Below are 14,296 nucleotides of genomic sequence, written 5' to 3'. Positions count from 1 at the left end.
TTCCGCCGCCCTCCAGGCACCCGCGAGCCCGCGAACGCGGTGACTGCTGCGCCCCGCGCGAGCCCGGCCGCTGACGAGGCGCCGCGGGGGCACCGCTGCCCCGCCCGCAGCGCCGCCCCCCCATGGGCGGGGCCAAGTGCAAGGGCCTCGCGCCGCCACTCGCTGCTAGGCCCGCCCCGCGTCACGCGCCGGCTGAGTGGCAGCCCGGGCGAGCAATAGCCTGCCTCGCGGCGGCGGCCGCTGCTGCGCGGCGGAGGGGCGGGGACTTCCGCCGCGGCCGCCGAGCGGACGGAGCGCGCGATGGAGTCGGCCTAGGCGCGGCCCTCGGCTCCCTGCGCCGGGCCCTGTGCCAGGCCCGCAGGTGAGCGCCGCCGGGGCGTGGGGCGCGGTCGCCGAGTCCCCCCGGGCCCCTTCCCCGCTGCCGGGCGCCCTGGCTGCGCGGCGGTTAAGGAATTACTGGGCCCGTCGCTCCGTTGCGCAGCGCTTATTCGCCTCCGCCCTGTGAGCGGCGAGGCGGGGCCGCCCGTCCGTGCGGCTCGGGCGGAGCCAGGGCCGCCCCCCCCCGCGGTGCGCCTGGCTGCGCGGAGATCCGCCTGGGCGGGAGGGAGGGAGGCTGGGACGCTGGAGCACTTTCCGGGCATCGCGTCTGGACGGGTGGCGGCCGAACCCCCGCTCTGGCTCCGCCCGGCTGTGCCTGCTGTGTGCCCGCGCCGGGGCTGGCTGCGCTGAGACCGGCTCTGCCGGGAGGGTGACGAGTGGGGTGGAGCCTGGCCGGCTGGCAACCAGATGGCTAGTAAAAAGGTGAAAAACTGTAAGGAAAATAGCTCCTGTGTCTTACCAGGTCTGAACACTGCCCTTTTTTGTGTGCGTTAGTTTTCAGTCCTTTGGATAGGAGATCTTAGATGGAGATCGGGTCGGTAGTGGCATGGTGACATCAAACTGCAAAAAGACAGGCACTGGGGCTTTTGGGGCTATGTGTGAAAATTATTGATATTACCTGCGTAACTTTTGTTCATGCTCTGCTTGCAGAATTTTGGTAGCTGCAGCCCAAAATGTTTAGAATGTTGTCACTGAGTTTGTGGCAGGACAAAATTTAACTCTAAAATAGAGCTTAAGTTTAATACAGATGTGCAAATTAGATTTTTTCACTGATACAAGGGGAAAGATATGTTTTCTTGAAAGAGCTGAAGCATGAGCATAACTATGTGAGCTAGGAATTGCTTTCCATTATCTTCTGCTGTGAAATAAGTTTTGAGTTATTTGAGATATAAACTTCTCAGGAATTTGATGCTTTATATGTACTTTGTGGGTAGTTGCTAAAAGCTCTGAATATTCTTATCTCTGTTCCAAGCCAAGTGATTTCTTTGTGACAACTGTCCTAACGTGCTAGCAAGGCTTGTTCACGTTGGCAGGTATGAAACTGGTATATTTTTACAGGATTCACGAATTGTATCTAGAAGAACATTTTCCAGTCAGGTTGCCTATTCTGGTCTGGGTGTCACTGTATTGGTGTAGAAACACTGTGTGTTTCATAACCCCTCGTTATTAATGCAAACAGTAGCATTGCTGCGTTAAGAGGTAGGCAAGGCGTTCTTAACGTTTGGGGCAGCAGGTAGATGGATCTGTCATGTATTGAGCTTATTTAGCCATCCTTTTCTTCAAATGCAAAGGGATGTTTTGCTCTCCTCTTCCTTCAAAAGTGTAATCAGAAATGTATTTTCTATTGTACGTACAACGATAGTACTGCTGTCCTGTCTTCACGAGCAGTACCTTGTCTGATGTATTCCAAGTTAGCATGTTTACTTCATGGCTGCCTTACTGCTCGTAGGTATGCTGTGATACAGCACACCCCACATTTTCCCCTCCTTCGGTCTGACCTGGTGATCCTGTTCAGTCCTGTGACAGAGGGATGTAGCTCCCCAGGCTTAGCTTGTTTTGTGAGTTTTAGGAGGCAGACTGGGAAGAAAAAACCTATTCTCAAATGCCCAGAGTTACTTAAGGAGAACTGTGTCTCTAGACGCTAGAAAATCAGGTGTAAAGTGCTAAAGATTAGTGCAGAGTCAAGTTTAATTTTGGTGTGGTTTATAGCATCATCTTTAATTACGTAAACCTGTATTTCTGTGTGCTATAAGCTCCCTCGTTCAATTAAGAGTATAGTCTACAAACAGCTATGGAATTTCAGGAATTATAAGGCTTTTTTTTTTTTTCTTTTTTTTTTTTCTTCCCCGCCCCAAATCCCCCTTGCATTTGAGGCGATAACTCTTGGGCCCAGAAGAGTCTGTATGTGTGTAACTGTTTGACAGAGAAGACTGCACTGTACATGCGTGTTGTTTGCAAGGGCAACTTTAATTCTGCTATTTCCTAACCTTGCTCAGTACTATTTTAATGCTTTATCTGTGTTGTAAGGTATGTGGTGAGTTTCCTCTATTGGTTACAATATTGGAATAGATTCAAGTGTATTGCTGCTCCTGTGACAGTAAAAATGATTGTGTTTTTTTTAATTATTGCTCTTTATCTTTTCAGTTTCACCGACATCCTCTTTGTTAGGGCAGGCTGATGAGAGAAACTGGTAAATCTTAATTTAGAAATAAAAGCTCATGAATTTCATAATTCATTACAAGTTCCTGTGACTGTAACTTCTGCTAAACATTTGAAAGTTTCACAAAGCATCATATGTCTGAATTACTAAGTTGGAATAATGAGAACTGGTTTTGAAAACATCATCTGTTTCCTCCCATTAGTAATACTGAATTTTAATTATCTTCGTGTTAATGTCAGTTTAAATCAAATCTAACTCTCCAACATTTGCTTTTATGAATGCTGAGGATCTCAGATTGTGGGGTAATGCTTTCTGCTTAAAAAACTCACAATGAATAGGATAGGAAGACAGGAATTCTTAGGAGTTTCTTGATTCTGAAAGAGAATGTAGTAGTCTTGTCTGTGATTTCCTGGTTGAGTCAACAAAGTTACAGTTTCTGGAATGAAGTATCTACTGTCAAATGAAAACAAATCCACATGGAACTTTAATCAAAAGCTTTAAATAACAAGCCTCAACTTGGAGGTTTTCTACAATCATACAAAGAATTTGGAGGACATAATTGAGTTTAATTGTTTGTGAAATACTTTTAATTCCTCCAATAAAAGAAGTTAGAGGAGATCCACATGTTCTGGTAACGATAATATTCAGCGTGTACTACCTGCTTTTAAAACTTGTCCCTATTATTATAGCAATACTGCACCCAGTGTATTTGCTGTTGTTTTGTGTTACCACTATCTTAGTTTTATGTCATTTCAAGTAATTTCTTACTGTGACAGTAGAAAAACTGCTAGAGAGACTTGGTCGTCCATCTGCGGGCCAAGCAATTCTTTTAAATTCAGCAACAAAAGTGGTTAGATTTTGTGCTGAACGTAGTGCTTAATTGTTGCTTGTTTCGTACTCTGAAGTAGGAGGTGTACTGGATCACATGGTTTTTGTTGAATCTGTTGGAATTTTGAATGTTGCATTTTTTTAGCTTGATCACATTTAGATGTGAGTTTTATAAGGCGAATAAGGTATGTTGTACTTCTGTGTTCTTAGGAGATTCCCTGCACGTAGTCATGTTACAGCTAAGCCTGAGAGGAATCTGTAGACAGCTAACCATTGCCTGTTTTAAGACTGGATTATGACCGTAGCAACGGTGCAAATGAAGTTGTCGGATGTAACTTGTTAGTGGGGAACAGAGGTCTGATCTTTGGTATTATGTTGTGTTTTTGCAGTGAAAGGCATTTAGAAGTGAGAGCTCAGGGGCAGGTTCCTCCTGGCTGCTTCTAATTAATAGTGACTACTACTGTTCTCTTGGGACTTCTTCCTCTCCCTTCCCAGCCCAAGTTTTTGGATGCCTGGTTTTGCGATTTAGCTAGTAGACTTTTTACCTTCTTATGTGTGCGTATTATGTAATTGCCTCTGGTTTGTATTGGAAGCTGAAAGACCTGTGTTGGATTGAATGCGCACAGGCACATGATGTTGAGTGTTTTAGAGTAAAGCTTTGCAAATACATCATTTCTTGTTACATTAAACATGATATTTAGCAGATGCTGCACATCTGTGCCATGTTGTTCGTATGTTTGTGGATTGTGAGAGCATAAATTTGAGGGCCCTACAGAGGGAGTTAGTCTTTCAGAGACACTCAATACATTCTGTGGTCCTAAGGAACAGTCATGGAGATGATGTTTCAAACTGGATCACGTTCGTTGTCTAGATTGGGGTTCTCATTGGCCAGAAAAATCATTGTTTGGAAGAGGCAAGTGTAAAGTAATCTGTAATTCATTTCAAAGAATACTGAGAGTTTGAAGCTGAAGAATACTAGGGATTATTATTTTAAGTATTAGCTTTTGTCTTTGCTGGAAATAATTAAAATGTTCAAAATTTTAAAATTGTATCTTTAACATTTGTGTTGTATTTGATGGGCCACATTTTGTTGTTTCAAGATATGTGTGATTGTAAAATTGGCCAATTTTTCATACGACAGATTACAGAATGAAATCTGTTACCATTGCAGATAATGCATGTGTTACATCTGAGAGGGAGTTCAAAGTTCTGTTCATACAAATGTTTTTTTTTTTATTTTGTTTGGAGTTGGGGGGAGGATGTGTGTTTGTGTTTCGGTTGTTGTCATTGATACTCTCAATGACTTCAGTAAGGATGCAGGTATCATTGTTCATACAAGGCAGGCGTTCAGGCTCTTAATTTGTGCTTTTAATAGTTTTTCTTAAAAAAAAAAAAAATCCCTTCATGTGGCAGAGGAAAAATAGCAAAATACTTGTTTTACTTCCTCTTAACCCTTCTCCTTGCCTGTTTTTTTTCTTTGATAAAGATAAATCAGCAGTTTTCTGATTCTAATTTCTGTTAGAAAACATGCCCCTTTATTTCCAGAAACAAGCTGTTGCTCTTTGCTGCTGGTTTTGATGAAAATTTATTAACAAAGCAGAATTAACTTTCTTTTATTGTCATGAGCTTGTGAAATGCATACAAGAATACTTTTCAGAATACTTTATTTTCTTTTTTAAAGGTCTCAGAAATGCACATGCTTTACAGGATACTAAATCTGCTGTCCAGACCATGAGTCGCATTTAGGCACTTGTGAATTTCACTGAAGTTGGTAGGACTAGTTTGTATTTGTTACCTGTTGGTGTCACACTGGTTTTGCAAGTTTACATTTAGAATAAAGTACTCCATGTACACAAGGAATTTTGCTGATTTGGGTTTATACTTGAAGAAGGGAAGATGAAAATTAAGAACATCTGGGGATGATTAATATCATGTAAATGTTCGTTCCTGTATGCCACTTGCATTGCTCTGTGTTGCCTAAAGCTTCTTGGAGTGCTGCTGTTGTAATTTTAATGTTTTATGCATGCATTCCCAAGGAGGTTACATTCTCTTAGCAAATGGGATTTTTATCTCTAAAATAACGGTATAAATTCAAGATTATGTGTTTCTCAAAAATAAACATAGAATAACATTTTATGTACTTTGGAAGATAAATTTTAGCTGATCAGTAGAGCCCAGTGAAGTGATAGAGGAAGATATTTGCTATATGCCTTAACTTTCTGTGGGTTTTTTTTGTTTTGTTTTGTTTGTTTGTTTTTTGTTGCAGGTATTAAATAAAATATGCTGTTGTCAATAGGAATGTTGATGTTGTCTGCGACTCAGATATACACTATTTTGACTGTTCAGTTATTTGCTTTCCTGAATCTTTTACCCGTGGAGGCAGATATTTTAGCAGTAAGTATAAGAATATTTTTCTACATAGTCAAAATCTCTCTAAAATTGAATCTTCTTTTAAACTATTCTTTTGATGAATCAGTTAGTAGAGTAAATGTTATAGCATGTTGCTTGGAATGGAATTGCCTTAACAGCTTAGTTCAGTAAAAAAGTAAATTGTACATTTTCAAATGAGCTTACAGATGATGTGAGCTCAGATACCATGACGGTAAAAGCACTTAATTCCCTTAGTCATTTAAAAAGTTCCAGTCTGACCAGATATCCTATAGCGTGTTATAACCCTGTTAAAATAATTTCATGATTATTTAGTTTAGACAACAATTTAAGTTTTGGTGATGGGTGCCATTTTGTAGAGTAACTGTATATAAACAAGTAAAGTAAAATAATCTTCTACAGCTAGTATAATTTGTGTGTGCACTGGAGGCTCTTGAGTAAAGTTTTTGTATATGTTACCCTTGGTGTATTTTTTAAAGTAGCTGATAGTCTGTGCTATCATTAAGAATAGTATTTTTAAAGTGTGTAGAATTTTAAATGATCAGGCTAATAAACAGTATAATAAACATAGAGTCGTAGTAAAAGTTGTTCTTGGTCTATGTATTACCAATTGTATATATTTGTGTAGTTTTATAGAGAAAGCTGTATGTGTCTTTGTAGGTTAGAGCTTAAGCCACTGAAATAAACCTGATTACTGTAGTCCCTAAATTCTATGCTAGTTACGGTGATATCCAGAAGAGCTGTTTGTATCATACTGATAAATTTAGGAGAACAGAGTGAAAAATCCTTAAAGCTAAGTGTTTAGTTTGTGGTAATGTGAGGTTGATGAATACTGAATTATGTTATTTAGATTTTTGGGTTGTTACTATTCTATTATTATTTTTTGTCAATAAAAATTTTAAGAAACAATGCAGATAAGTGATTGCTTTATTGTGGAACTGATATAACCATTCTATTGTGAAATTTTAAACTTTTTCTACTGTAAATGGATTTCGTCCCCCCTTTCTCTTTCACTAAGCCCATACTTCCTCTTTGCATAAAAAACCTAATTTTAATTCTTGCTACTCCCTCCTTTAGAAAAGATTAAAAAAAAAACCAAACCAAAAACAAACAAACAAACACAAAAAAACAACAAAAAAAACCAACAAAACCCTCTACCAACCTAAAAAAAAAAAAGGGGAGGGAGGGGGGAGCATTTTGAAAGTTTAGTTTAATTTCTTCTGTTTAAGCTTCTCTGTGTTGTATTCTAAAATAATTCCATCTAAAAATGATGTGTCTTTTATTCTTGGATATTTGAAACTTATAGATCTATTCTGAGAATATCTTTGAAGTAGGAGATGAAGAGATGAGCTAGACACTTATTGAAACTTTGCTGTGAAGGGGAGCAAGTGGATGTTACGAGATACTCAGAAGAAGAGGGAATGGTTGCGCACTGTGTTACATGGAATTGAAGGCGTACAGATAGTTTATAATCTTGAGAGATTTAGTAGTTTAATGATTGCCAGTTGTTGTGGTTTAGCTCCAGCTGGCAGCTAAGCACCACACTGACACTCGCTCACCCTTCCTCCTCCCCAGAGGGAGAGAAAAGCTAATGAAAAGCTCCGTGGGCCTCCCCGGGCTGCAGGGGGGTCCCTGCTCCTCCGTGGGCCTCCCCGGGCTGCAGGGGGGTCCCTGCTCCTCCGTGGGCCTCCCCGGGCTGCAGGGGGGTCCCTGCTCCTCCGTGGGCCTCCCCGGGCTGCAGGGGGGGTCCCTGCTCCTCCGTGGGCCTCCACGGGCTGCAGGGGGATCTCTGCTCCTCCGTGGGCCTCCACGGGCTGCAGGGGCACAGCCGGCCTCGCCATGGGCTGCATCACGGGAGCGGCATTACTCCTCCCCCTCCTTCTGCACTGACCTTGGCGTCTGCAGGGCTACTTCCTTCCTCTCACGTATTCTCACTCCTCTCTTCCCCTGCTGCCCTATGCCCAATGCAGACAGCTGCCTGCGCCTCCCCTCTCCTGCTGCTGCTGCTTTTTTCCCCTTCTAAAGTACATTATCCCTGAGGCGCGACCGCCGTCACTGATGGGCTCGGCCTTGGCCAGCTGCGGGTCTGTCTTGGAGACCAAACAAGTAAAAACACCAGCAAGAACACCACCACTCAAAAAAACCCTCCACACCCAAAAATCCCAGCTCTTCAGATTTTTACTTTTTTTGGGGGGTTGTTTGTGGTTTCTCTTCTGCAAATATGATGATATTTGAATTGTAGACGGTAGAAAGATTTATCATACAAGTAATTTAACAGAAGATCTATTCCTTACTCTCTTGTTTTGACAACTGGTAAGAGAAGAATGATGTCGCCATGTAACTGGAAGACAAGTGGAAGAAGCAATTTTAGTATCTGTTGTGACTATGTCTGTGAAATCACATGTCTGATAAATATTTTAATCTAAAAAAATACACAATGTTGTTTTATTTCTGTTTACACTTGCTACCTATTTCTCTTGTTACAAACCTGACTTTTCTTTAAAATTTATTTCTCTTAGTATAACCTTGAAAATGGAACCCAGACCTTTGATGACCTACCTGCTAGATTTGGCTACAGACTGCCGACGGAAGGCCTGAAGGTAAAAAAAAAAAGGAAATAAAATATACATATGTCCTGAAAATATATATACGTAGAGGACTGTACTGAACACTTCTTCTGTAAGCTAAAAAAGATAAAAGTTAAATTAATATAATACTGAGGAAAAATAAATGCAGAACTGATTAATCTTGTTCAAGCGAAACAAATTTGCAAAGATGTGGTGTGAACTGTTGCCTGTGAATAGGAGATTCCTCTCCTAAGACGAGAATTTTGGAAATCTAGCCTTTGGGATGTAAGAGAGAATTTGCCAAACATTTTTAATAAATAAATTACAAATAGCTGAAGGTTGGGAATCTAAGAACATGAGTTTGGTAGACCGTTGTGTTCTCTGAAGCTAGTGGCAATACCAATATATGATGTCAGTTACTTTGCCCTGGTATCAGTGGATGCCAGATGGAATTTTGCCTTGATTTTATATATATTAGGTATATAATATATATAATATATTTTATATATATATAATTTTTTTTAATATTTAGAGTATTTACTGTCTCTGTAGGGTCGTATAGTGGCAAGCCCTTTCATACTGTAAGGTATGGAAAGGCAAGAGGGATTATCTTCCTTGCACGTGTCCTACATTGAGCGCTGTGTAAAGGAACTGTAGCTCACTTTCTTGGGAAGGTACAAGAAGTGTTGTCCGTTTGCTTCCCTCCTTGCATTTCTTAAGTGGCTGAATGGAGAAGCTTTGGGGCAGCAGTTCTGCCTTACCTCCAGGTGCTGTGCCACAAAGCTAGTGGTGCTGTGTAGCACGTGATTGATCTACATACTCTCCTTACACAATTTCCTTTCAGTTGCAGTCCGCACCCCGTAGCAGATGAGAAGTTCCTGGTTTCCTAATGCTTCTCTCAGGCGTGTGTTGTACTAAACACTATTTGATTTTAATCTGTGTCATTAAGTGGGGAAAATGCAGATAGCACATATACACATTTTTGTTAGTTATCTGTTACAGTATTTTATACTCCAAATAAAATCCTGTTGGGATAGGAATGCTGTGGCATGACTTGAAAACTGGTCATAGGATTACTAACAGAAGGCACTAGTAAGTGATAATGTATTGAATTAGCAGAAAAAAGTACATGTGACTTGTTAATTTTTTCATATGTTGTTAACCTTGTTTTCCTCGATATATAAGAGCTAATACACCTGTAAATATTACAAAATACAACTAGTATTAGAGAAGAAAAGTAAAGATTCGTAAATGTTGATGGAACTAGAAAGGGAAAAATCGTATTGACATATTATGCAAAGTAATTGATGTGCAAAAAAAGTCTAAAGATGGCTGTAACCATGGGAATTCGTGTAGGACTTTATCATTTTTTTTGCACTTGATTAGAAATTCTGAAGACCTGATGTCTTCTGAAATACAGCATCAAGCATGTTTTGTACAGCAGGATAATTTGTTTTCCGTGTGTCTGATGTGGTAAATACACTCGGAATGTACTAAGATGTGTAGGTGGACTGAATGAAATCAATGGAAGGGAAATTATGTTCAAGGTGAAATGGGAAAGGACTGAAGAAGAGTAGGTAAGTGTAGCTTCCATAGGCAACAATGAGAAGGCATACTCTACTTTTTCAGACTTCCGCTGGGGTAGTAGCCGTCCACACATTCTGGTAGCAATAGTCAGTAACTGGTGTAAAGACAAATTCACTTTTATCTGCATTAAATAAGACAAAGGAGGTAGGAAATAAATTACATATGATGATGTTAAGCTGTAAACTGGTGTCGTAGTCCTCCTGCTTTGAAAAGTATTTAAAAGCTAGATGAATATCCATTTCAGTTATGGTCCTCAAGCTCTCTGAAGCAGGTTTGCTGCTGAAATTCTGCTGATGTCAGCCACTGGTGTGCTGTGTTGCATTGAAGAACAATGGACATTTAGCATTTTGCTCTTTGTCTGGCGTAAGATGCCAGTGCAGTGACATGAACCATTTACTTTCTCTAGGATCACATTCTTGCAGTCAGTGTCAGTAAGTTTGTTCATTTCAGATAAAATTTCTTTTACATTCTCTCTTGTGCTTGAAACGCTCATCTACAAGACAGGCAAGTTAGTTTAGCTGTCGAAACAGCTAAAAACAGTGAAGTTCTGGTTTCATTACTTTTGTTGTTGTTGTGGAAGTGGCTACATGGAGTCAGTCTTGTGACAGTAACTGGTTTGTGTGACTGTCACTTAGAACAGTGTATGGGTAAGTGTTTATGACTGAGATATATATGTTTTTATTTTGTATAAGAATTCTGAGTTGCAAACGCATTTAAGCAGACCTCCTTCTGAGTTCCAGTGAAGGGGAATTGCTATCCTATATGCACCTATGGAGACCATGAATAGCGCATGAAGGCAGAGAGCTGCTTTCCTATTTATTCTGTCAGTATCCTGTACGGCCCCAAAATCTGGCTCTGCAGCATCGTTGATGTTGCAATGTTTGTGAGTAAACAATATGCAAAAAATGAAGCCGATGTCAAGGTAGAAGGCTGGATCGCTCTTTGATTGCTTGGTGTCCTTTTAATCCCAAAGGGGAATAAATTGCTGTAAGAATTCGTGTAATTGTTAAGAATTCCTCTGAAAATAAAACCTCAAGAAGACTTCCTTTTCCTGCCCAGTGGGTTTTATCATGGGGACAAGTGATGATAGATCTGTGTAGTTGTTTACTGACTATATTGAGAAACAGAGGACGATTAAGTGATTTGCCAAGTAGTGAGCCAATTTAATACGTCAAAAATAGATATAAGGAGCTTTAATTCTAACCTTTTTAACTGTTATACAGCTCTGTGTCTTAAGTAAGGTAGACATCGTCACCTGTGTAGAAATAATGAGAAATAATAGTGAGTTTTAGTCCTGAATATAATAGTAAAACTTTTTTATTTATTTGCATTAAGATTTTAATTTATTTTAAATGCTATGATACTTGTCGAAATAGGATGAAAATGTTATACTTTTTCAATGCTTATGATTAAGATCTATTAATGTGCAACTTGAAGACACAATCTGTGATAACTGGTGCCAAAGCATAAATGTAGGTGGCTTTTTTTGGCTTGTGTGTTCTAGTTATAAAGTGGTCAGTCATTTGTGCCTGCATCCTTAGAAGAACAGCTGCTCAGTTAAAGATGTCTAAGAACGTGTGCTAGCATTAAGGAAAATGCAGTCTCACCATCGTTAGCCTTTGGTTTCTATGTCTGCCTTTCCTTACCTGTAACATGATGATGTGTGATTTGTGTAAAACTTCTCGGAGGAATGCAGTCGGTTCCAGACGTACCACTCTTGTTAAGAAAGAATAAATGCTTTGCATGAAACGACATAACCTAAGTACTGTTTGCTGTATGAATCAAGGGAACCTTAGGGACCTAAATTTGCGTGTCAGCAATTGGTGTAGAATTTTCAGTGGATATTGCTTTTAATTGTTATAGACTGTGTAATGTTGTGCCTGTCACCACAAACTTGGTGAAGAACAAATTGCTGGTCCAGCTTTCCTGCCAAAAGGATTATTATCATTACAAAAATCTACTCCTCAAAACAAAATTACTTCTCTCTGTTGTAGGTTTAACTTTATGAATAGTATAAATTTATGGAGAAAATATTAAGATTATATATAAAAAGTTTGTTTAAACTGACAGCTTATATATATATACGTACACAGTTTATAAACATATATAGTGTAAATATTTAAACTGACAGTTTATATCTCATTTATATAGAATTATATATATTGTAATTATTATGTATAATAGTTATTTCTGCATAGGTAGTGACATCCGTCTGTGTATCTAAAGCTGTCGGTGAAAACTTCAAACAAAACTTGAAAGTTTAGAGCTCTCAAGGATGTATCTAGAACTGTAGCAATAACTTCTTGATCCCACAGCAGCGCAGCTTCTCATGATCATTATTTGCATAAAACAGGCTACTTAGTCTTATTTTCTGGCAATTAACTGCTTGTTGGCTCTATGATGATTTGCTCTAGCTCTAAATTGTTTTAAACAGCTGTGAATCTTGTAGGAATATTCTCATGTCAAATGATACTCCATTGCATTAGTGTCCAAAAGCCTCTATCACACTATGACCTTATTGCACAAACACCTTACAAAGACAGTAATTTCTCTGAAGAGGGGTGTTTCAAATGAAGGATAGACAAAACCTCCTCTAGGTGTCATTTGTCTTGCATAAATTTCCGTATCAGCAGTGTTCGCAGGGCTTTTATAGTAGTAGGAAAGAAAGTTCAAGGGAATTGTTGACCCTGAAGTCACAACCTCATGAGGAGGGGCTAGTGTCAGCGCATTCAATGTTCAGGTGAGCATGTTTCCTCTGAGAGAAGCTGGGGAATTTTTCAGCAGATATTAAAGCATGAGGTTAGGAGAGTTTCTACTCCAGATGTTTTGAGTGGTGGAGTACTAACCCGGTCACCTAAAACCAGTCCAAAGGTTGCTTCAAGACTGACATTGCCAGAATTTCCTACTTCTGTGAATCTTTCAGCTGCCGCACACTTCATGATCTATAGTGTTTGCGTGCCATAGTTAGCCAGATATTTTGTGTGCTAGTTCAATATTGATTTCACACATCTAGCTTCTGTTTTCCCTTTTAATTGCCAAGTACTAAGTTTATGTTAGAGCTTCTTAGGCTATTGTACTTCAGATTTCTTGTTTAGTCTCCAAATATCTTAGAATAATAATTCCAGTATTAATGTAGTATATGCAGTCCTTTTTATGCTGAATTATATTGCAAAGTCTGAGTTACAAACTTCAGATGATGTAATTAAAACACCTGTGTTATCTTTCTAACTTTCTAATTCTTTACAGACATAAAGATGCTGATGAATCAAAATAAATAGGGATGTAGCAGAAATCTTGCTATGATATAGGACTGAGTTGATAATAAGAATTTGTTTAGCTATTGTCTGAAAATGTACAGTTTCTTTTCCTTATAGTTGTCTGCCAACTCTTTTGTTAGGACAAAGAGAAATGAAGCTCCTGTTTCTGTTCCTGTTTGCAGGGATTCCTAATAAATTCAAAGCCAGAGAATGCATGTGAGCCTATAGCCCCACCTCCGCTGAAAGACAACTCATCCAGTGCTTTTATTGTGTTAATTCGAAGGCTTGAGTGCAACTTTGATATCAAGGTAAGATTTTTTTCCTCTCAAAGGGAAAAGGTCTTAAAGAATTTACCGGTGCTTCAGAAAAATGTCTATAGGTAACAGCAGGATAGATACTGATGTGAAGGGAAGGGAGAATTTTATTGTCTGTAGGCAGATAAAGCAGTGTTGTAACATGATTTAGTTTAAGATTACCTGTTTGTGAGACAGCTTACGTGGCAAATAAGAATGATGGATGCTGCAGTTTTGTAGTAGAAAACATTCAGTAGTAGTATCAGCTTTTCTTGCCAGTTAGACTCTTTGCTACTAGGAATCGCAGGGGAGATTAGGGAATGGAGATAACCTAAAAGCACCCAGAATCTGCAAACCACTTCCCTGATTTGTTTTTATTTTTAATAGCTGAGTCATCTTGTGACTCACATTGAGGCTCCATGAACAATAATAGTGTCACAGTTGGCTGATGGGGAGAGGAAGACAGTGCACTGCTGGGCAGAAACTGCACAAGTGTCGGGATGGGAATGTTTTTAACGGGTATAACAGCTTGATGTTATATTATGAAGTTTTTATATTATAAAAACTTTGACCTGCGGATGAAGTGGAGTATTCTGTGTGTTATTTTAAAAATACAAAATCAGAATTATTTGTATTTGGCTAGAATACATGGTTTTCTTGAAAATCAACCTGATATATGGGGCAGCACATGATGTCTTAAATTGAAAAGTCGTTTTTCCTTATTGTTGACTTTTGTGAACTAAAAGGAGATTCAGCTGCTATGTGGTATGTTCAGATTTGTGGTATTGTAGTTAAACGTGTAAATTCTACTCTGACCGTAGGTTCCCACTGTAGAGG

General features: G+C 39.5%; 1 protein-coding gene across 5 annotated transcripts in view; it reads left to right on the top strand.

Annotated features, from left to right (window-relative positions):
• The first annotated feature begins 261 nt into the window (after positions 1–261).
• The window catches only part of RNF13 (ring finger protein 13), a 42,100-nt gene continuing 28,065 nt past the window's right edge, over positions 262–14,296 (top strand). The window contains exons 1-6 of one of the 5 annotated variants that reach the window (XM_086755146.1): positions 276–361; positions 2,524–2,569; positions 5,049–5,138; positions 5,634–5,761; positions 8,275–8,355; positions 13,349–13,474. In XM_086755146.1, coding sequence (XP_086611272.1) covers positions 5,648–5,761; positions 8,275–8,355; positions 13,349–13,474 — 321 coding nt within the window. In that variant the 5' untranslated portion in view covers positions 276–361; positions 2,524–2,569; positions 5,049–5,138; positions 5,634–5,647. Of the gene's footprint in view, positions 362–587; positions 802–2,523; positions 2,570–5,048; positions 5,139–5,633; positions 5,762–8,274; positions 8,356–13,348; positions 13,475–14,296 lie in introns of those variants that run through there. The other 4 variants (XM_086755147.1, XM_086755149.1, XM_086755148.1 and 1 more) reach the window with 4 other exon arrangements.

Source organism: Chlamydotis macqueenii, chromosome 9, assembly GCF_036417535.1.
Source record: "Chlamydotis macqueenii isolate bChlMac1 chromosome 9, bChlMac1.mat, whole genome shotgun sequence".
NCBI lineage: Eukaryota > Metazoa > Chordata > Aves > Otidiformes > Otididae > Chlamydotis > Chlamydotis macqueenii.
Note: the sequence above shows the minus strand (reverse complement) of the source record. Positions and strands in the feature narration are given on the sequence as shown.